General features: G+C 39.3%; 1 protein-coding gene across 6 annotated transcripts in view; it reads left to right on the top strand.

Moving 5' to 3' along the window:
- Positions 1-23,357, top strand: part of LOC131065049 (protein TRANSPARENT TESTA 9) — a 213,334-nt gene that overhangs the window by 32,212 nt on the left and 157,765 nt on the right. For all 6 annotated transcript variants that reach the window (XM_057999422.1, XM_057999423.1, XM_057999425.1 and 3 more), the window contains exons 7-12: positions 12,647-12,755; positions 12,922-13,045; positions 13,179-13,368; positions 13,589-14,001; positions 14,302-14,390; positions 14,516-14,586. In XM_057999422.1, coding sequence (XP_057855405.1) covers positions 12,647-12,755; positions 12,922-13,045; positions 13,179-13,368; positions 13,589-14,001; positions 14,302-14,390; positions 14,516-14,586 — 996 coding nt within the window. The remainder of the gene's footprint in view (positions 1-12,646; positions 12,756-12,921; positions 13,046-13,178; positions 13,369-13,588; positions 14,002-14,301; positions 14,391-14,515; positions 14,587-23,357) is intronic.

The following is a 23,357-nucleotide window of genomic DNA, read 5'->3' on the forward strand; positions in this document are numbered from 1 at the left end:
ACGGAAGAAGATGAAAATTGTACCCTTGACGTCATATGACGACGCCTATAATAGGGCGATGGACCTCGAGAGCGAACACAAAACATCAAAGAAGAAGAAAAGTAATAAATCCTCATCCGACTATGATGAAGACTCTGACGGGGAAAGCAGCAGCGGTGGCGAATCGAGTAAAAAGGTGCATGCGCTCCAAAAGGATATGGAACGAATGCTAAAGGAATTCAAAGCCATGAAGGGGAGTACAAGTAAGACTGAAGAAAACGACGTGTGGTGTATGGAGTGTAGGAGTGACAGACACACCAAGGGGTCCTGCCCCAAGAAGGCTTTCTGTGACATTTGTCGGATTGTCGGACATTTGACAAAGGAATGTCCCTACAATATGAAATCCAGGAGCCAACAAATTCTCTTCACGCAAGAGCAGCCGACTGCCAGAACTTCGCAAACCGCCAACAATATTGCATCATCTGGCGGATACCGGAACAATCGGCGAGGGGGGAAGACCAATAATAACAATAATAATAGGAGCCGGATCTAATATGATGCTAAGGGACGGCCAATGATCCAGTGCTGAGCCTGCAATCAATGGGGCCACTTTGCCAAGGAATGCACCTCAGAAGAAACTCCACAAAAACTATGCAAATGGTGTGGGCCTGGAGACCACGATGATGGAACTTGCCCAAAGTTTGGAGTGAACTTGCTCAACATTGATAGGACGGAGGAACGGGTATTGGCAATCACACGGTCACAGGCAAAGAAGGCCACATACTTGAACCCTCGCACGGAGAAGCAGTGGGCGCTGGAAGCGAAGGTTGAAGTGGCGAAGGAAATGTTGGCACAAGGGAACACTGAAGCGGCAAGTACTTCCCGCTCTGAGGCTGAGGAAAATATCTTGAATCAAATGCTGCAGATTGAAGTACCTGTGAAGATGAAGGACCTCCTGGAAACGATGCCGCAATTACGTACGACACTCCTACATACGGTGCAAGTAACTCCATAGAGTCGGGTGACCCGGAATACGGATGTTCTTGGCGGAACACCAACAGACCCATTGGTCCTGACACTATACAGTGGTCGGCACCCGACGGTGGTAGAAATGGGAATACTTGGCACCATTTTGATGACACCATTGTCGACGGCGGGTCGGGAATGAATGTGCTTCCGGAAGAAACCTGGAAGAAGCTTGGCAAGTCGACACTGTGGCCGTCAACCTCCAACTTACTGGGAGCGAACCAACATGGTATCAAACCTCTTGGAACGCTCATGGCGCAACAAGTGACCATTGGGACACAACCATTTGTCCTCAACTTCGTGGTGATTCCGCTCGCGAAGAAAGGATACGATGCCATTCTTGGTAGAGGGTGGTTGGTGGTGGCCAGAGCGAATCACAACTGGAAGTGTAACACGCTGTCCATGGAGAAAGCCAGGCGAAAATTTATTATCGACCTGAAAGCACAACTCGTGAGTGAAGAACTCGCGTCAGAATCGAAATCGGACGATGAGGGCAGAGTTGACGAAGGAAAGTACGGAAGGGAACCGGATGAGGAAGGCGTCTTGGGAATCCAAGGATGTTCGGAAGATGAGACCGATTCCCTTAATGGGCTCTTCTACTAGCAAATGGAAGACTACGAGCTGCTGTATGGGTGCAACATGTTGCAGGTTGACGAGGAGCCGGACGAAAATGAATTTCCGCCAGCATACGTGGTATACACGGAAGGGGATGCTCCTGTCAACGAGGCACCAACACATAGGTTTGACATGACGAAACCAATCCGGTACGGAGAGTCTGTAAAACCTACAAACCTCGGCACGGAAGCAGAGTCAAGGAACATCTTGGTTGGCGACGACTGGAATGCAGTCTTGAAAGCCGTCGCGTTTAAAATATTCATGGAATACAAGGATGTATTCGCTTGGACGTACAAGGACCTCAAAGGGGTGCACCCAAAACTGTGTGTACACCAAATTTCACTCGTACCTGGGCTCGTAACTATACGGAAGAGGCCGTACAGAATGAATAAAAACTATGCTGCGAAAGTGAATGATGAAATTGAATGTATGCTCGAAGCCGGGATTATTTTTAAAGTGCAGACCAGCGAGTGGGTGTCGCCCATAGTGATATCCCTTAAAAAGGAGGCAAACCAGATCCGAATCTGCGTGGATTTCAGATGCCTTAACGCGGTCACCGTAAAGGACCCGTTTCCAATACCATTTACGGATAGCATCTTGGAGGAAGTGGCCGGTCATGAAATTTATTCATTTATGGATGGATTTTCTGGGTATGACCAGATATCCATTGCCGAAGAGGACAAATTAAAAACGACCTTCGTAGTGGAAGATGGCATGTACGCGTATAACCGAATGTCGTTCGGGTTATGCAACGCTCCAGTGACATTCCAACGGATAATCCTTCACATATTTGACAAGATGTCAGTCGGGAACTTCAGGGCGCTCCTTGACAACTGGTCCATCTACAATAACCAGGATGCACATCTGGCCGCACTTGGCGAATGCATGGAGAGATGTAGGCGAGCCCGCCTAGCACTCAATCCCCAAAAATGCAGATTCATGGTGCCTCAAAGGAAGCTGTTAGGACACATAGTGTGTAAGGTTGGACTCAAGACTGACCCGGACAAGGTTCGGGTGATAGTGGAAATGGACGCACCGACAGATGTCACGGGAATCAAATCCTTCCTAGGACAAATAGGGTATTACAGGTGGTTTATCAAAAATTTTGCTCAAGTATCCTGCCCTTTGGACAAAGTTGATGAGGAGAGGTGAACGGTACGCATGGGGGATGGCTCAGGAAGAAGTCTTCCAAGAACTGAAGTCACGGTTGGTAGGTGCGCTAATCCTGACATATCCGAATTGGGACAAAGAGTTCCATGTACACGTCGACGCATCAAATTTTGCCATAGGGGCCACACTGGCCTAGGTTGGCGATCACGGGCTAGATCACCCGGTATACTTCGCGAGCAGACTCCTGTCAAATGCGGAAAAAAACTATAGTACGACAGAGAGGGAAGCCCTGGGGATGGTGTACTGCGTCCAAAAGTTTAGACATTACTTACTAGCCACGCTGTTCACATTCTATGTGGACCACCAGGCGTTAATGTACCTAGTGAATAAGCCAATCATTTAGGGGCGAATCAACTGATGGCTGCTGTTGTTGCAGGAGTTTACATTCAACATTATTGTACGACTTGGGAAAAGCCATGTGATAGCTGACTAGCTATCTAGAATCAAGTCAGGGGAACCGGCGGAAGGAGTAAATGAAGACTTTTTGGACGCCCACTTATTCTGCATTGCCGTTCTTCTTGCTTGGTACACAAGCATCGGGGAATATCTGTCGACATCACAATTCCTTAGAGAGATGCCACTAGGGGAGCAAAGGAAGCTCGTACTAAGGAGTAAGACGTTTCAACTCATTAATGGCCTTTTGTATAAAATGGGCCCTGACCAGGTCCTACGGCGATGTGTCCTGGAGGAAGAATTTCAAGGTGTTTTACGGGAAGCACATGAAGGCCCGACAGGAGGGCACATGGGGCCCGACACCATGGCCAGGAAAGTTCTATTAGCAAGGCTATGGTGACCGACACTGCACAATGATGCCCAGGAGTGGGTGATGAGTTGTGACACGTGCCAACGGGCGGGGAGGCTGCTGAAGAGGGATTTTATGCCACTCAACCCGTCCAATGCCCAGGAACTATTTGAATGATGGGGGCTGGATTTCATCGGACCTTTGAAGGCAAGTCGAGCCCGACGGTGCAGATACATCGTGGTGGCCACATAATACTTGACCAAGTGGGTTGAGGCACGAGCTCTGCCAGACAATTTGGCCGTCAGTACGGCAAGGTTTATCTACGAGCAAATCATTACACGGAATGGGATTCCAATCCAATTGACGAGTGACTGGGAAGGACATTTTGTCAATCATATAATCTGGTTGCTCACGACGGAGTTCAAGATATTCCACTCCTTATCAAGCCCCTACTATCCTCGGGCGAACGGGCAAGCCGAGGCGACAAACAAAATAATTGTCTCTGTGATTTACAAGTCTTGCGGAGTGGAGAAGGAAGATTGGGAGGAACGCTTACCGTCAGTACTCTGGGCGTACCGGATGACGTTTAAGGTCACCACAGGACAGACCCCCTTCCAGTTAATGTTCGGGCAGGAAGCGGTGGTGCCAGTGGAATTCATGGTGCCGAGTCTTCGGATCGCCATTGACAACAGACTAGACGACATGGAGTGTCTCCGAGAGCGGTTGTACGCCTTGAACAAATTGGATGAGCGACGAATGATGGCTCAGTGGGCGACAGAGATGACACAGTAGAGGTGGAAAACGTGGCACGATAAACACCTGCGAAGAATGCAGTTTACTCCCGGACAACTTGTGCTGAAGTTTAACGGACGCAATGAAATAAACCCTGGCAAGTTCAAGGTAAAGTGGCTGGGTCCATTTAAGGTTCGCGAAGTCGGCGCGAACGAAGCCATTAAACTGTGGATGCTCGATGGAAAGGAAATACCCGATGCAGTCAACGACTTGAAATTAAAGGTGTACCAGGAACGACGGGAATGCCCAGATCGTAAAAATTGGAAAAAAAATGAAAAATTGAAAAAAAAAAACAATGAAAATTTTTGAAAAAACAAAACAAAAACAAAACATTTTTGATATTTCTTTTACAAGCAATATTTTTAATTTTGGCGAATATTAAAATGGGACTTAGTTAGTAGAGACATGAAGGAAAATAAAGTGCGGCATACATTGGAAATGGCGAAATAACAGTCTTAATTCCGTATGGACTGGGGCTAGTAAGAAGGAAATTTCCGTACAGAAATCATTGCCGGGTTGACGGAATTACTTGTTAGTACGAAAATCATCGCCAGGTCGACGAAAATCATTGCCAGGTCAACGAAATTACTAGTTTTAGTACGGTACAAGACATTTTAGTACGAAATTACTTGTTAGTACGAGGAGGACATTTTAGTACGGAATTACTTGTTAGTACGGGGAGGACATTTTAGTACGGACATACATTTTAGTACGGAACAATTTCGTACGGACACAAGCGCTAGAAAAAAAGAAAAAGCTGTACAATTCTGTACGGTCACGGTCTCAGGCATTTTAGTACTCGACAATTCCGTACGGACATAAACACCAGGAAAGAGAAAAGGCCGTACAATTTCGTACGGTCATTGGTGTCAAAAAAAAAAGAGGCAAAAGGGTCGTACGATGGCAAATTGGTCCATCCACAGGGAAAGAGAAAGGTTCATACGGTTTTGAATTGACAGATGTTTTGATTACTAGGTGCATATTCCGTACACCATTTCATCAGGGAAAGAAGTCGAAACATCCTGCAACTGTATAAGAGCAAAATTTGCCACGCCGTACACACTAAGGCAGTTGTACCCCAGGAAACAAAATTCAGTCGATGGAGCAGGCAACTAGAAGGTTGAAGAAATTAGATTGGCGAAGGAGGCTACAGGAATCCCAGAGAGGACAACACGGAAAGGATTCAATGGGTGATCAGCAGGATGCGAGCCAGGGGAAGGCTGTGGTGTAGGTTGCACGCATGCACAAAGTCACGCCAGACACTGTGACGTTTGAGGGACTAACTTGCAGTACATGTAGACAATGGTGGGAAACGGCCCTAACCCCAGCCGACATTGAGGTCAAAGTAGCCCTTGCCAAAGCACGCGTCCATGACGCAGTACAAATGCCCATCTTTTTTATTAAGGAATTTGAACCATGCTTGCTTACTATGATCAAAACCTATGATCCAGAGTTGCGTACATCGTCATTTAAGTTTCAGCATACAGATATCATAGTTTCTTTCAATCCGGATGATTTCGAGAGGGTTTTTGGCATCCCGGATACAGGGAGAAAGATTGACAAAAATGCAACGGAGATGTCCCAAGAATGGAAAACGCAACTGTTAAAAGAAATGTGTCGGGATGACTTGACGACAGCCGACTGGGCAAGGATTCTAGCACCGCAGGGCAGAGGGTTAAAGAAAACATTCCTGAAACCTGGCATCTAGCAGTGCTTGCTCGATTTGATGCAGAGTCGATTAATTGGCACAAGTAGGGCATCGGATGCAGTGGTACCTATGATTGCACTGATGCAGGGCCTGAAGAAAGGTACGGTATATGATTGGGCAAGTTTGTTATCAGATAGAGCCCACGATTTCCTGATGGTGAAGCACAAAGTTTTTTACATGCTGTACCATGCCATCGGGTTGTTTTTGGACTTCGTACAAGTACAGGTACTAGCCAATCTGAGAGGGTGGCGACCACGAGACTGCATTGATGCCTTACAGCCAACTATTTTCTATTGGATAGAGTTGGGCGCACTCGCGGCTGGTGGAGAGGGTCAGACCAGCAGGAAGAGAAGAAGGTAGGTCCCGGTGGTGGTGTCGGCCAGTGACACCGATTCAGGATAGGCAGAGAGTAGTGCAGACGAGAGTGTGGAGTACGAGGAGACATCGAGGTGTTCCGGAGGGGACACTACTTTCGGACTCTCGGAGCTGGCCGAAGTAGAGGTGGCGACAGGGACCCCTGGTACGGAAGAGGGCGACTGTGCAGTGTCTTTTGGCCAGGTACCACGTGGAACCCGCGGGCTGCTAGCAGGGGGTGTGGCACGACCTCCAGGAGAGGGGGTTCGGGCAGGGCAGTTGTTATTCACACTAGCATTCCTGCATGTGGACGGGGAATTGACACCACTTTCCTCGTTTGGGGTGACGACGGGAGTCCTTTCTGGGGTGGCCAATCCAGCATTCGGGCAGATGCATCCTTGTCCTATAATGCACACACCTGCAGTGACCACCACTCCTTGTATTCTAGTGTGCTCACCTGTCATAGAACAGGAAATAGGGACGGAAGGCATGGGGTAGGCAAAGGACAGTAAGGAAGCAGTGGAGGACACAGACACATGGTTGGACTGGTATGCCGCCCCACCCATAGTTCCGGTAGGGCCACCACCTGCTACACCTCGCCATCCTACACAGGCTGAGGTAGTTGATTTGGGGGAGCATCCTACGCAAGTAGAGGTTGTCGAGTTGGTGGAGCATCCTGCAAAGCTGGTTTTGCCCACTAGTGGCAAGGAGGAAATACCTTCACAGATGGGCCTTCAGTACGGAGGTGTAGGGAGGACCCAGCCTACTGCCGTAGCACAATTTTTTGTTGAGATGGAGGGGGCAGTTCAGCGGTTGGTAGCCTCCACAGTTGAGGACTCCATTGTTCAGCCAGCCTTGGAGAGCCTACGTGAGTTTGCTACTTCGGGGGTAGGAGAGGCATTCCGGAGGTGCTTTGAGGCACGAGGATGGCCGACCATAGACCTACCTGAGATGAGAGCAGAGTGGCAATGTCAGGAGGTGGTCGGAGAGAGTCGAGTGCAGACTTTGGTGAGACAGATTGAGGAGGCTGTGCGGGATGGCTATTACCGACTCCGGGAGACTCAGATCCAGGCAGATAGAGCTGCGGAATTGGCCGCTCGCATTCCGTCGTTGGAGACGGTGTTGTCCTCATTTTTGTTTTAAAAAATGAAGGACCATTACATGAAAAATTTGTGAAAAAATAAAAAATTTTACTCTATGGCACGCTTCCCGACACAGAATTTCGACTAATCTTTGGACTGGCTTAATCCTTAGTCCATCCTCGAACTACGTTTCGAATTTCGTCAAATTTTGGGTTCGTTTGCTATGTCTTTCCTTCAATTTCGGATTTTAAAATCTCGACTGTAGGTGGAGAATTTTCTTCAAACTGCAAGTTTTAATGATATTCATTGTTTTGGTCTTTGTAGGGGAATTTTTGACTTATTACATGTGCACTTTTATTTAAAAGATGTTACTTGTAATTTGTTTTAAATTTCCCCTTTGTTGTTTTTATTTTTTTTATTGTTTTTAGTCTTGTTTAGTTAAAATAGGGATTTTTTGGCTCAATTACAAGTAAACTTGCAGTTTGGTCTAAAAACCCCTATTTTAATGGTTTTCACATGTAATAGGGATTTTAAATCCCCATTACATATGTGCAAGTAACTTATAACTTGTTGTAGGGGTTTTATTTCCCCTTTACAAGTGCATAAAACTTGCATCTCCCTCCAAAAATCCCAATTTTGCCTTGTAAGTGAAAAAGTGACAATTTAAAACTTGCACTTTGGTCTAAAAAACCCGATTTTGCTTATAAAGTGCATTTTTGACATTTTAAACTTGCTATTTGGTCAAAAAATCCCGATTTTGCCTAACATGTTGAAAAAGTGAAATTTTAAACTTGTTATATCCTCCAAAAAACCCGATTTTCATTGTTTCATGCATTTTAAACTTGCTATTTGTTCCAAAAAACCCGAATTGCAAAGAAAAATGTTTTTTTTTGAGGATTTTAAGGAAATTTTTGTGGTGATTTTTTGGGAGATAGAAGGCATTTTGGATTCCTTCCTATTTCCATGCATTTTCAAACACCTTTCATGCCACATGGAGGTTAAGTTTGCTGTTTTTTTTGGTTTATAACAGCAGCCACGTTTTTTCAAAAAACCACGTTTTTTCAAAAAACCACGTTTTTTCAAAAAACCACGTTTTTTCAAAAAACCACGTTTTTTTGCCATTTGGAATGCCACAAATCAGCAATGTTATGAATTGTTTTGGCTTGGTATGCTAAGGTATTGAGGTTAGAAAGAGTCTTGGCCATTTTTCATGCCATTTCTCATGCATTTGCTGCCACATTTTTCAGTTTTGGGCATTTTTTCAAAAACGTGGCTAGGGTTTTGGAATACAGTTAATTTCTTTTTAAGAGATATTCTTCTTTATTTCAAAGATTGATTATCTTTTGGAGAGGCATTTTCAGATTGGAGCAAGGTAAGATTTCTTTTCTTCTTGTTTCATTTTTCTTGTTTTCTTGTTTTGTTGTTTTTCCTTTCTAGTTGTAAATTTGGACCAGTGCCGAGATCTGCACATCTCCAAGCTGCAAACAAGAAGGGCACTACAACATGGAACAAGAATGTGCTTGAAGGTGAATAGAGGGAACTTATTGGCTTCTCTAGAGATGTCACCCTTTTTATGGTATCATTTAAGGTCAGCCTATAGGTGGATAAGAGCTATGAAGAGATCAATGACTTTGTTGCTGATGGTACTTTTTTCGCTGATAAGGACGTGGTTGATGAATTTGAGTATTAAATTCTGGAAATCACCCCTAGTTTGTCCTCTATGTTCTTGTCAAAGATGACAGTTTTGATGGTGAAGGATACCTGATTAAAGAGAAGGTAAAAAACCTGCTGATGTTTATAATGGTGAGAGTTCTGAATCTGATAACAGTGTTGAGTCAGTTCCTAGTCACAGTCTTACACCAATAAGTGCTTACCCTGAATGGTGGGTGCACGATTGCATTGATCGCCATACTAAATGCATCGAAGAAAAGTTGGTCAAGTTTCTTGATTTCTTGGACAATAAATTTGCAGAAAACAAGATGTCAAGTCCTTTGGGGCTTTTTTCACTTCCCTTTATATTGTGTTTTTTGAAAGCTGCTGTTGTTCTTTTGTTGAACTGAATTCCTGTAAGCTATTTTGATAATTATGCTTTCATGTGATGATATTGTAGTTGTCCCTCTATAATAAGATCTCTTGTATTATGGCAATGAACTCTTACTGAGCAATTTTGTACTGTGGTTTAGATTTGTGTGGCTTGACAGCTTGACTTAGTTTCATTCATTATATAGCTGCTGGCGAATCATATTTGTAACCCAATATTTAAAAAAGACGTTTCTAATTGGCAGCATTTTTTTTTATCTCTTGTGGCTAAGAGGAGTATCTTCCTCTTTCAAAGGAACTGTTGCTAGAAAGTATGTGTCGTGGCCATGATTGGGATGGTAGTTGACCCTATTGTTGGATTTTTTAATTGAGATCTTTACTGTGACAAAGTATGAGACTCTGAAGTGGACATTTGTAATGTCCCCTTCTCCACAGTGATTAGTTCAGTTGGCTGTTAGCCCATTTCGGAGGCCCGTAGGCTAGTCAGGAGCAAAAATTAGGGTTTCCTATTTTCTAGGAGGATTCTTTGGTGCTTTTAGGGGGTGTATGTGGGAGTTTGACAGTTTGGGTTCTGGATTCCTTCTGGGTTTTCAGAGAGCTTCAAGATGGTTTGACATGCATTTGCATCGGGTGACTTTTTTCGGACTTACTATTTTTAGTAAGTGCGACGGCTACTCAGAATGTGGTTAAAATCACTTTGGAAACACTTACTATTTTTAGCAGTATGCTTTTTTTAGTAAGTACTATTTTTAGCAAGATGTTAGCAGGCTTGTTCAGATGGCTATTTCCGGCAAGTCAGTTTGAGCAGTTGGTCTTCCAAGCATTTTTTGTGCTATTCTTGGCAAGGGTTCTTCAGCTCAGTTGAGTGACTATTTCTGGCAGGGCAATTCTCTCAGCTTGTTTCCCCATATCCTTGGAGCTTGTTTTGGCAGGTTTAGTATTTGATGAAAAATGATGTTTTAAATTAAATTATAACTTAAGGCAAAGGTTGGACGATTTATTTTAAAGGGATTGCTTATGTTATATTGATATCTAAGTCATTTCCTTAATTATAGATTGGGCGATTTATTATTGAGGAAAAATACTTTATAAAGTGAAATATTAATGAGGCAAGATGGACGCCTTATGGAGAAATAAGTTAATTTTATAATATATTTCACTTATCTACCTTGGATGCCACATTATGATTTTATTGTCATTTTTATAAAAGTATATTTGCTCCTATGAGAAGGTTGATTTGGAGAAAGGAGAAATGAAATGTAATTTCAAAATAATGTGAAGTGAATGTGCATTTGGGTTTGGCGTTCATTTGGAGGGAATGTGAATTTGAATTTGGAGACACAAAGTCTATAAATAAGAGTGTTGGGCTCTTGTTTTTGGTATCCAAGAATTTTTCAAATGAAATGTTGCCGAAATGCAGAGTGAAAGCTTCGGGGAATGCTTACCTCCTAGCCATAGCTTGATTTCTTGCTTGCAATATAGCAACTAGTCAAGCCAGAGATTGCTCTTCATTCAGAGGAGTGGATTGAAGATAATGTTGCAGATTTATATATTAGATTTCTGATTTTTGGGAGTGCTATAGTGTGTTCTTGTTGCTAGTCGCAGAGTGTGCTGAAGTGGATTTTGGGTTGCAGGTCTCAGTGTGTCATTCTCCTCGTTCCGGGTATTTCATCTATCTTTCTTTATGGTTTAGGCGATTGTTTTTGCAAGTTTATAGAGCTTAAAATGTTGTTTTGGATTTTATTTTTGCAAAATCGTACCTTAGCTGGCCGTACCATGTGGCTGAGTGCTTTGGAATGCATGCATAAATTATTGGTGTCTGTTTGCCATGTTTTGTTGTCCTAGGAATGATCGCCTACCTCCTAGTGATCATTTGCTTTGAGTTTCGTGTCATTTGGTTAAGAATTGGGTGAGTTGTGAGTGTTTTAGTGGGATTTGGTGTTGCTGGTCTGTGTGTTTTCAACATGCTGGGAGTATATCAGAATTAGAGTTTTTGGTGTTTGGAGTTGGTTTTGGGGTGTGTGAGTTCATTGGTGTGAAGAGAAAGGATTTGGTTTCATTTGCAATTGTTGGTCATGTTATTGTACTTAGTTCATCACTCTTATATGCTATGATTCATATTGTAATGCTGGTTAGTAGTACTAACACCAACATTTTGGCTTTTTGCTGTCCCATTGCATAAGTGGAAGAGGCTGGCTTAGCCGCCTACCTTAGATTAGCAATATTTCTTATATTCAGAAATCTTTGTAATGAATTGTAAAGCTGGTTAGTAGTACTAACAGCTATCTTTCTGATTTCTTATTTGGTTCCCACTGCATAAGTGGAAGAGGCTGGCTTAGCCGCCTATCTTGAGTTTGTAATACTGTCCTCTCGCTGCATAAGCGGTTGAGTTGATCGTAATCTCATTTTCAGCCCTCCCACTGAATAAGCAGTGGAGTTGATTGCTATTTCATTTCTAGTCCTTTTGCTGCATGAGCGGTAGAGTGATTGTTCTTCAGTTTCTTGCATCATCCTTGGCTGGTGATTTTTAATATTCTCCATATTCCGTTGAAAAGTGGAAGGGGATGGCTTGCCGCCCAAGCATTGTATTATTTCCAGTTATTTGAAGCTAATGATCGCCTCAACACCGTTTGCTCTCACCTTCCCATATTGGGCTCTCGGTGATCAAAAAGTGAAAGGGTTACTTTCAGCATTTCCTTTCTGCGCAAGTTTGATTATTCTAACCTTAACGGGTGAATCTTGTTGTGTTAAAAATAAAAAAAAGTAAGGGGATATTACAACATTTTATTCTCTAGGGAATAAGCTATTTGATGTAGAGTAGGATCAAGTAATGGTTCTTCAACAAAGGGGGGATCCTACCGATACCCATGTGGTCACTCTATTATGATTTGAGATTGTTACATAATCTAAGAATAAGTCAGATATTTTATATTCAGAAATTAAGAGCATATCTAGATTAGCTGGAGAACTCCCAATCAATTTTTTTGAAAAATATAAGCTTCAATTTCTTTGATCACCTCCTTAAGTTCTATAATGATTATTTTGCAATTCACACTCTTTGAATATTATAACCATGTAGAGTAGGAGTGATATATAGTTGTCTTCTGAGTCGAGGCTTTTTTAATTGTTGTTTAACAGGATGCTGTAGTCTCCTTTCCATTGTACAGTGAAGCTATCAAATTTTTCAATCACCAAGACAACATGATCTGCATAGCCGTACGCGCGTTGACACTTAGCATATATCGTGGTAATGAAATTTTCAATCTTTAATGTGAATTGTGTTTATTTTGTCTTTTGTAAATTCTCTTATTGCTTTCATTCCTCATTTGTTCATTTGTTTGTACCTCAAAGATACATGAACATTTTTGAAGAATAGGTTGATGGGGTTTTCTGATTGTTTTTTATGGTTGCAGTGAATGACCATAGTGTCAATAAATTTATCACAACCCATCCACTGTCAGAATATTTCTCAGATTTGGTGAAACACCTAAAGCAAAATACTTTCAAATTAGATGCTCTTGTTGTTAGAGCGGCACAGTGAGCATCTGAACCATTTTCTTGCAGTATGATCTGTTTGGTCAAATGGAGAAAGAAAAAAATCCTGTTTACATTTTGAAGTGTAATTATTAAGTCCTTTTTAAATTTACAATTGATTAACTTGCTGATGCAGGATTGATGATGCTTCCGATATTAAAAAAATGCTGGTTTCAACAATTGAAGAAATTGATGATGACCTTTATTATTTAAGTGACATACTTTGTGCCAGTGTTTCTGATTTGAGTGGACCGGTGACACACAACTTATTGCATACATTGGTTTTTCCAATGTTACTACCATCCCTTCATTTATCCCACTCCAATGTAAGTTGTATAATGAACTAGCTTTTCTTAGAATGATTAAACTTATGGACTTCTTGCCCCACTGCATTTAAATTTATAATTTTGGATCGTCTGAGTGTTATAATGATTAGGTAGCTGGGTTCTCACCTTCTACCATTTTGTAATCCAAAATTTTTCTTGTAACAATTCCTGGTTTCCAAAATTCTCATCCCTTACCTAGCTTATTTGTTATTTACTTCAGAGCATGCAGATAAGGGCTACCACATCTTTATACATTCTCTCCCGTCTCCTCCAAGTAGTCAATAGCAAAGAAGTAGCGAATACTATTAGTGCTGCTTTTCTCTGTCCACCGAGGGTGGCTACTACAAGTTTCAACTGTGAGTGTGACAAACATGAGAGTAAAAAATCAGTTTTAGCATCTGGAATTCCTATGGTTAACATTAATAGGCAAACAGAGGAGCAGGCTTCTGGAATTTCTGTGGTTAACACTAATACCGAAACAAAGGAGCAGGCATCTGGCATTTCTATGGTTAACATTAATACCCACTCAATAGATCAAGAAGATCAACACATGGTTGTTAAGCCTTTTAAAGAACCATGTATAAATGTTGGGCTTTTGGAGGAAAGTGAAAAGGATAGAAAATCAAATGTAAGGTAAGTTTATAACTTGCAGCTTTCCTAACATGCTAAATGACAAATTTGTGCTTATTTTTGAAAGTAAGTAGAAGAAAATATTGAAGGTAGTTGTGTTGATTTGTAATGATTGTGGCTTACACTTACAAGTGTTTTTAAATGCTTTGTATGTATTCATGCCTTACATTTTCAAAATCTGTATTGATGAAAATTAAAATAATTTATTTATGTATAATTTTATTATCAATTTGACTTGGTGCGCTTCATTTGCCTTACCCTTGAGCATGTTTTTTCTTATATCTGGTCTCATTTCACAAGCAGCTCAATACTTCCATCGTTTGTTTCTTATGAGAACTATAAACTGGTGCTGGCATCTTTGAGCTTGCTAGTTCTCCTATTGGAAAATAAAGGTATTATTTATATTTTGCCATTGATAGTAAGACGTTTTTGTCAAAGTGATGACAAATGTTAATGTGCTAAATGAAATATCAGTGCTTGTTTGCAAACTTTTATTATTGTATTCTTCTTTACCCAGAGCTAAAAAATTCACTGCTGGAGGCATTAGGAATTCTTCCTCCCAAGATGCAATGTCAGAAACTATCAGAAGTAAGTGTTCTTTTGAAATTTCAAGCTTTTCTATTTATGTTTTAGTTGGTGTTTGTTCAAAGATGTCTTATTTGTCTACATACATTTTAGTTGGACTTAAATATATCTCTAGTGGACAAGTAATCCTTTATCATCTATTATTTGATTGTATATAATACATACGATGTACAGTAGCAAATATAATAATTTCAAGTGTAACATATATGTTCAAACTTGACAGATGTTGGTATGTCCCTTTTGTTAGAAGATTGATGATTCAAATAATGAGAAAATCATCCATGAGAAACACATAGGAATACGTGCACACTTATTTGTTAATGTTCAAGGAGTTCCAATGGTTGTAGTTGTTATAACTTATATTGTGTAAGTTAATTAGAAATAATTAACATGTTAAAAGTCTTTATAAGTATTAAATACATGCCATTAAATCTAACATCCCCCCCTTCTCTTTCCCTCTCCTAAAGACCAAACTAGAGGTAATCCTTAATTTGTCCCAAAATTTGAAAAGGGAGTAGAACCAAGAAGTTTAGTCATTTTACTAGACTGCCCCTGAGATGTGACGTTGGAGAGAGAAATGTTACCAATATTGGCCATGTGTTGAATGTAGTGATGATGAACCTCAATCTGTTTGGTGTGAAAATGATAAACTAGATTCTTCACCAACTTTAAAATAGTCTAATTGTCATAAAAATGTGGAGTTGGTGTAGTGTGACGAAGTTGGAGATCACATATAACTCAATAGAGCCATAGTTTGTTGAAGCATATTATATTAAAATTCGATGCTTGAACCAAGGAGAAAATATAGCCAGTGATTGTTCTTCTACTATCAATGTATCTGAACCAATCACAGTTTGTAAAGCCTATCAATCTAAAAGCCGCTGTTCTTTGATAGAGCAGGCCAAAGTGAAGAGTGCCATTGACATATCCTTACACATGTTTTGATGCCTACCAATGAACAAAATTTAATTGTGCCAAAAGCTGAAAGAGATAACTAACAACAAAATAAAGATTCGGTTATATGGATGTAAGATATGTCCAATCTCCCACCAATTGTGTGTAGAGTTATTGTTAGAAATTAGGGTCTTAGGATACTAATCATTATAAACAAGATCATAAAATAAATGAAATGAGAATAATACATGCATAAATGTACACATTACACAAGATATACATGGGGAAAACCCTTTCGGGTAAAAAACCCCATAAAGCATCATTTTATTAAAACACTTACAAATATAGTCTATCATAAAATAGACTCGAACCTGGGACACTCCTCCAATACTTCCACATGGCCAATAATACCTCATATGCATAGTGATACAACTCACCATAAAGCTCCAAATTCTCACCACTCCCAATCGAGAGAGAACCCCCTTAAATATAGGAGGAAGGGTGGCTTCACTAGTCACACCTTTTCAATAGCCCCCACTCATAAATAATTAATAATCTAATAGTTATTAGATTATAATTATTTCAAATGGGATATGCTTATAAAGCATATAATATATAAGATTTTATAACCTTATATTAGAACATTATATATAAATATTATAAGGATGTGATCCCTAATAACATTATGTTCCAACACTCCCCCTTAATGTTAATAGGGGATCGCATGTCTATAAAAGAAAAAATGAAGTAGCCCAGTAATGTAGGTCTTCTTTGATAGTGATAAATAGGGACACAAATATATGCCAACATGAAGATCATGCATCCCGGACTACATGAAAGTCATCTTGTCATAATTTATAATCCTAGTGTTTTAAAAATGATGCTATGAGGTCTTAAAAATTTATATTGGAGCCACGGTCTCCTCAAATTATCCTCTCCCCAGGTTCATTACATAGTGCCCGTAGCACTTAGTACAATGCTTTCACAAGTGGAAGATTTACAAGGAGAAGAATTTACAATATGCCCGTAGGACTTAAGCACAAATGTGCCTATAGGACTTACTAATGCCTACCTGCAGTATTTAAAATAAAAAAGGACTTACATATGCCTATCTGTAGGCTTAAAGGACTTACTAATGCCTATATAGGTCCTATTTCATACTTATTAGGACATATGCCTACCCGTAGGATTTAAAACTAGGATTTAGCCACTAGGTGGTGTCATTGACATGCACACTCCCCCTCAATGGCATCACCTAAGGCCAAGCATTATTTGAATTTGGAGCATATAATGCCTAAAGGTCTTATGTCTATTAGGTCTTACATCTAGGATTTAGCCACTAGGTGGTGTCATGTACACTCCCCCTTAACGGCTTCACCTAAAGCCAATCACTGCATAGAGGATTTCAAAGTGATGGCTAAAATTTCAATATATAGCATGTACCCATGATGTTCAAAGTTTCTTTATTATAGAATGATTTCACTTGAGTGAGGTGCCCATGATCTTCAAGGTGCCTTTATTATAGAATGCTTTCACTTGAGTGAGGTGCCCATGATCTTCAATGTTCATTTTGATCTTTAGAAATGATATTCTCTAGAAAGAGTAAAGTAACTTCAAGTAATGTGGTACTTTCATATGTATCCAAATGGAACTCTTCCATAAATCTTCAAGGCCATATTGATTCTTCAAGAGCTACATTCATATTTTGCCCATTTGATTCAAAGACACATAGAAGATAGTCTTATTATCAAAGTATTGTACCATCCATGTAATAGTACTTGCACCATATGTTTTGAAGGCATAACCTCACCATAGAAGAAACAATATAGTTAGTAACATAGTAATCAACTTCATTTTTGGTGCAAAGAAAGAACATAATATTATTTTTTTGTCATTTGTCAAAGATCATATAATATTCCTCATAAATGTAAAATATAGTCCAATAATTTGTAGCAAGGAAATCAACATACATTTTCATGAGAATAAGCATGAATAATTAGTTGTCTTGTTTAAAACATAGACATACTATTACATATAGTAATGATCCATTAAAAAAATTAGGCAACGGGTGAGCTATCCTTTCCAAGTTTGCTCCCCAGACAGTTTATAAGGTCGGTAGCCACCCATTATAATAAGGTCCATTAAAATCAAGAAGTATTAGAGGGTTTTTTCAATACATGATATTATAAAAAAAATGTGAAATAAAGGTAAATATTTTACCCCTTATCATATTTAATCTTATAGTCAATTAACAATTAATGAGATATCATGTTATCTTTTTATTTAATGTGGTTACAAATTTTGAGAAACTTTCACACTCCAATAGTAAAATGGGGGCAAGCTTAAGTCTTAACTTTTTCCTTTTGAAGAATATTTCCTGGATTTTTAAGTTGTAAGATTAAGAGACTCCCTCTTGCAATTGGGCCTCTTCTTATTTCCCATATATTGACCATAAGCCTTTCCTTGTTAGGTATGTGATAGTCATCAATAGTGCAATTTTATCTAGATCCATGGGGCAAAATCAATGTGATTAAAGTGCCTTTTTACCCACATATTGCAAGAATTTCATATTTACTATATAGAAATAGATGCTTCTTAAGGCTTGCACACACAAGAATACTAGTTCCTTGAAAATAATTTACAATTATATTTAATAGCATGAAGTTGGAACTTAAGTTAATTACCAACTATGTTTATATAATCCATATTGTAAACATTCTCTTGTAGGTGCTATCTAAGATCATGCTCCAATTTAAATTACCAAGTAACCTCACATGTTCATATATCATGATTAGGAGTGTAGACCAATATTTTATTGAACATGAAGTTAAAAACTATAAAATTTTTTTATAAAATTTTGAAATGAAAAATATTGTCACTTCTCATTAAGGAGGTACATGACCAGCTATCAAAGATGAGAAATTATTTTGACATGGTGAGAGTGCAAGAATGATCTCAATATATTACCCATCCATTGTATCCATTGCCACATGGCCACTGTGGTCATTATTGTCACCCTTGTCCTCGTGCTTCTCCAAAAAACTGTTATAAAAAAATGATCCCTTGCCAGCCAAAGGTCTAATACACATTTTAAACTAGATATTACTCAACCAATAAATTGATCTTATCTAATATTTTAGGAAGGTAATGATCAAAAGTTTTGTTGTTTATGGATGGGTTGGTTGTCTTTAGCTCCCTAGTCTTAGGAATCATTTCTATTGCTTCAACAATGGTGATGTATTCAAAATATTAAAATAGCAATATGATCACGTTAGAGAGGCATACGATTGGGGAAGGATTCAAAATGAGACATACCCTGCCATCTTAACATGAATTGTTCTTGATTACGACATGGTTGAGGCATAAATCATTGAATGATTTCGACTTTGTTTGTAGTTCCATAGGCAACAATTTTTCCATAACTCTGATTTTTTTTATATAGACAGTGTTACCATCCGATCTGAAAGGAATGTGTTTGTCTTGAAACAAGATGAACAAAGGCTTAATAAAGGTTATTAGCACCCAAAATGTAGAACTTTTTTATATTAGTTATTGGTGGCTCGATAAGATTCTTGAGTGACAGAGCATGGATGCGCACAAAATTTGAAATAAGTTTGCATGGATAAGAATATCTATGCAATAACTTTTTTTAACACTACACATTGTACTATCAAAAAAGTGAAAATCCATACTCATGCAGATTGACAAATAAATGAAGTTTCCTACCTAGAATATGTGTGCGTTACTTGGTGCTTCTAGGATTATCATAAAACTGTAAAAGATGATCACTCACCATAAATAATAATAGCCTTCGGGAAAATGGTAGCATGAAGGAGGACATAGAGAGCATGGTCGGGGTGTTTCTCGGACAAAAGACTTCGATAGAGGCAAGCATTAATTAGTGGAAGTCGACTGATATAAATAGAGGTTTGAATTTGCAGGGCAATTGAAGTGTTTGACATAATTTTTCAATGAGATCTAATTGCATGGTTTGAACAAAATATATTTATGGAAATGCTTCATTAGTGCAAATGTTAAATCCACATTTTTTAACGTCATGCAAGATGTAAGTGAACTGTTTGAAAGAATTCCTCAATTAGATTATATCTCATGGACTGCGATGATAGCTGGATAGGTACAAAATAAATGAATTTGATCTCCCTATATAGGGAGTGTGAGAAAGGAGATGTGTTGACGTGTCTAAAGTCGCATTGCTGCAAACTCCATACGGCCAACGCAGAATAGAATATACTTGCCAAGTATCCTATCCTCTCTTGAGATAAGGAAATCCCTAATGCTATTTCTCATGTTTGATCAAAAAGGACGACCTCAAGGTTTCGTTTGTCAGGTCTTGACTGCAGGATTACTCAGTGGTTTGATGTGTTTTTGCTAGAAACACAAGGGGACTTATGGTGAAATAGGCAATTGCTAGATGAGTTCCCTAGAACTTTAATAGTCTCGCTTATCGAATGGTTTAAGTTGGGTTGATACTGTTTTCGGCAGGACTGCAGATTCTCTTGGTAAAAAAAGGGGAAAAAGGAGAGATAGGGAGAGAGAGGTACAGAAAATCTAAGTTATTTAACTAAGATAGCAGATTCGGTAAACAGACAGACACCTCCAAATAACTAGATTAAGCATTACCAGCCATTTAAGCACAATACTTGCATCAATCTAGTGCGATCTTCAAGGGAGAATTGAGTTTTCATGTTATTAAATAGAACATCATAACTTTAACATTCATTCAGTGAGCATTCAATAACCGAACTAAGCATATGAAGGGTTCAGATTAGCCATGTAGAAGGAAAGACAATCAGCCATTCCCTAATGGTATGAACAAAAGGATTCTATCAGATGTTTATCTAGAAAATGCTATATAAAGGAAAGAAAAATAATTGAAAATTCTAAATTAATGAAGGAGACCATGCATTCACAAGGAAACTTGAAACAGTCTTAACTTTGCATTAAATCCTGTAAATTTCGCCAGAGCTTCAATAACAATCCATGAACTTCTTACAAAATGAGGGGAAACCAGTCCCCTTAAATAGGCTTAAAAAATGGATGAATGGCGAAGATCTAATCTAAACAAGAGGCCCAGATTCATCCTTACAAAAGAGTACCCATACCCATAAATGGAGGGTAAATATCAGCAACTACCCCCAAAGGGAGTAATAACTACCCAAAAAGGTAATTAAAACATATCCAAAATAATTCAAAAAGTGCACATGCAGAAAGTTTACATTTAGTTGACTTGGAAGTCAAATATGACCCTGTTGTGACCTTTTCACACATCGCCCCATTGCTAACGGGGACCCCCTCTTTTCCAGCTTCCTGCATTGTTAGGTTAGGGTTTTGGCTGCTTAGTGGGCAATTTTGCGTTTCCCATGCCCGAGTCTCGGAATTTTGATCATGCCTAGTGCCGTCTAGGGTTTTTGAAGTGTTAGGATCAAGTTGCAAAAAATGATATTTTTAATGATCCTAAGCTTTGCTAAGTGTTAGACCTATTGAACATTAACGTGTTTTTAAACATGCGCATCAGTGATTCTAAAGTGCCAAGATATTCACAGACCTTTTGGAGTTGTTTTCTCGCTCCTAAGGTAATATTTAAGTTGGTTTCACACTTTATTCCAATATTTTCCTAGCATTTCGCTCATATTTATGGAAAATTAGTATAAGTCCAGTCAAATTTAGAGTCGCTGAGTGATTTTGAGTGGTTAAAATGATAAAATCCTAAGGGAAATCCTTATTCCAAGGGTTAAAGGGTCAAAATCCATGCTAGAGGTGTTTTTCCCCTCACATTCCAGACTACCCAACCCATTCCCCCATTCAAAATCCATACTACACATGGGTTTCCCCTGAAATCCATACTGGCCACTAATTTCCCCCATTGTTTATCCACACCTAGGTCGAATTTCCCCTGGAAGTGCTAAAATTTGGCTAAGTGTCAGGATTTATTCAGACTGCCATCGAATTTCCCCTGGGAGTGCGGACTGGAGTGCAAGGATAATTCCATGCCTGGGTCGATTTTCCACCAGGATTTTTGTGACAACTAAGTGAGGATTTTTGTCCGGATTTTTATCCAGATAGGGATCGATTTTCTCCTGAGCATTTTTGTAAGGATTTTTGTTCGGATTTTTGTCCAGACAAGGATCGATTTTCCACTGGGAACATTATGAAGAGTTTTGAGTCCGGATTTTTATCCAGACTGAGGTCGATTTTCCACCAGGGAGATTTTTTTCAAGTTAAGTGAGTTTTAAGTGTGGATTTTTGTCCAGACACCCATCGAATTTCCCCTGGGGGGGTGATTTTTGCAAAATGAGTGCATTTTTGTCTAGATTTTTGTCCAAATTCATATCGATTTTCCCCTGGGATGGTATTTATGTGCATTTTGATGAAGTTGAGCATGGATTTTTGTCCAAGCATGGGTCGAATTTCCCCTATGGGGCGAATTTTGACACTTATGTGATTTTTGAAGGGATTTTTCAATCCCAACTGATAGCGATTTTCCCCTGGAGGCTTTATTTTGGATTTAAATTGAAATATTTTAATAAATAAGCCCCATTTTGATTGCTTTTAAATAATTATTAATGATTATTTAAAATTTAAAAGCAAAATTAAATAACTTGCAATAATTATTAAATGTTTGAACCTTCTAGAAGCAAGTTAGGGTTTCACCAAGCAAGTATTTATACAAGTGTTTTTTATCCCACATTGCTTGTGTGGTGAAAGTGAAAGATGAAAGCAAGTATATGAGAGGAACTTCAGCATTATTTTATTATTAGTGTCTCCATGAAAGCGATTTTTCTCCAAGTTGGGCAAATTTTTAGCAAGTCGTTTTTGTGAAGTGTGGGATTGAGGATTTATTTTCCTCCATTTTTTCCAGCTTGCTGATCTATTCCTCCTTGGCTGCCATTAAAGACCAGTTTCAGATTTTCGATTTTGCTAAGTTTGGCGATTTTTTTCCAAATTTAGCATTTTTTGGTGAAGTTGGCAAATTCATGATTGGAGACTTGGGCGATTTTCCTCCACCATTTGTGCTTGCTGTTCAGACCTTCATTGCTGCAGATTGCTGCCATTAACAACAATTTTCAGAATTTTGAAAATTTCAATTTTTGCTAAGGAAGGCGATTTTTTTGTATTTGGGGTATCCAACCCCAACTTGGGCGATTTTTCCAGATTGCTGCCATCCTTCATTGTTGCAGATCAAGGCTGCCATTGACATCAAATTTTCAGAATTCCATTTTGGCGCTAGACTTGGGAAATTTCGATTTTGTTTAGGAGGTGTTTTGGTGCCATGTTTTGATGATTTTCATGCATGTTTTGTGGCTGCCATCACTTCCAGCCTGCTGATTCGCTTCAGATCTGAGGTTTGCTTCAAATTTTGACCTCCATTAATGGCTGCCATTAATTTTCAGACTTAAGTTTTTATTGCCCAGCCAATTCCAACTTAAATATTTAGCATTCGGAGGTGTTTTATGGAGTTTTCTATGCATTTTTTAGACCATTTTATCGCTGTTGCAGATTTGAAACTCCATTGTTAGGCAATTGTCCTCATAAATTTTCATTTCCAGCCACCTAACCAATTTTGGCGAATTTGCTTGGGGCTGTTTCCTTAGCAATTTTTCATCATTTTCAGGGATTTAAACCACTTTGCAAGGTGCTGGTAAGTCTGAAGTATTCGATTTTCAGACTTGTCCTCAGAAAACTAATTTTTACCAGCCATACTTACACTCCAGAAAATGATTGTTTTCATCAATAAAACTGATTTTTATTGATTTCATGCACATTTTGAAGACTACAACATTTTTTTGAAAGTCTGATTTTTCAGGTTGTCTTCAGAATTTTGACCTCCATTGTTGACTGCGGAAGGTGTCTTCAGACAT

The sequence above is a fragment of the Cryptomeria japonica genome, chromosome 11, assembly GCF_030272615.1.
Source record: "Cryptomeria japonica chromosome 11, Sugi_1.0, whole genome shotgun sequence".
Classification (NCBI taxonomy): Eukaryota; Viridiplantae; Streptophyta; class Pinopsida; order Cupressales; family Cupressaceae; genus Cryptomeria; species Cryptomeria japonica.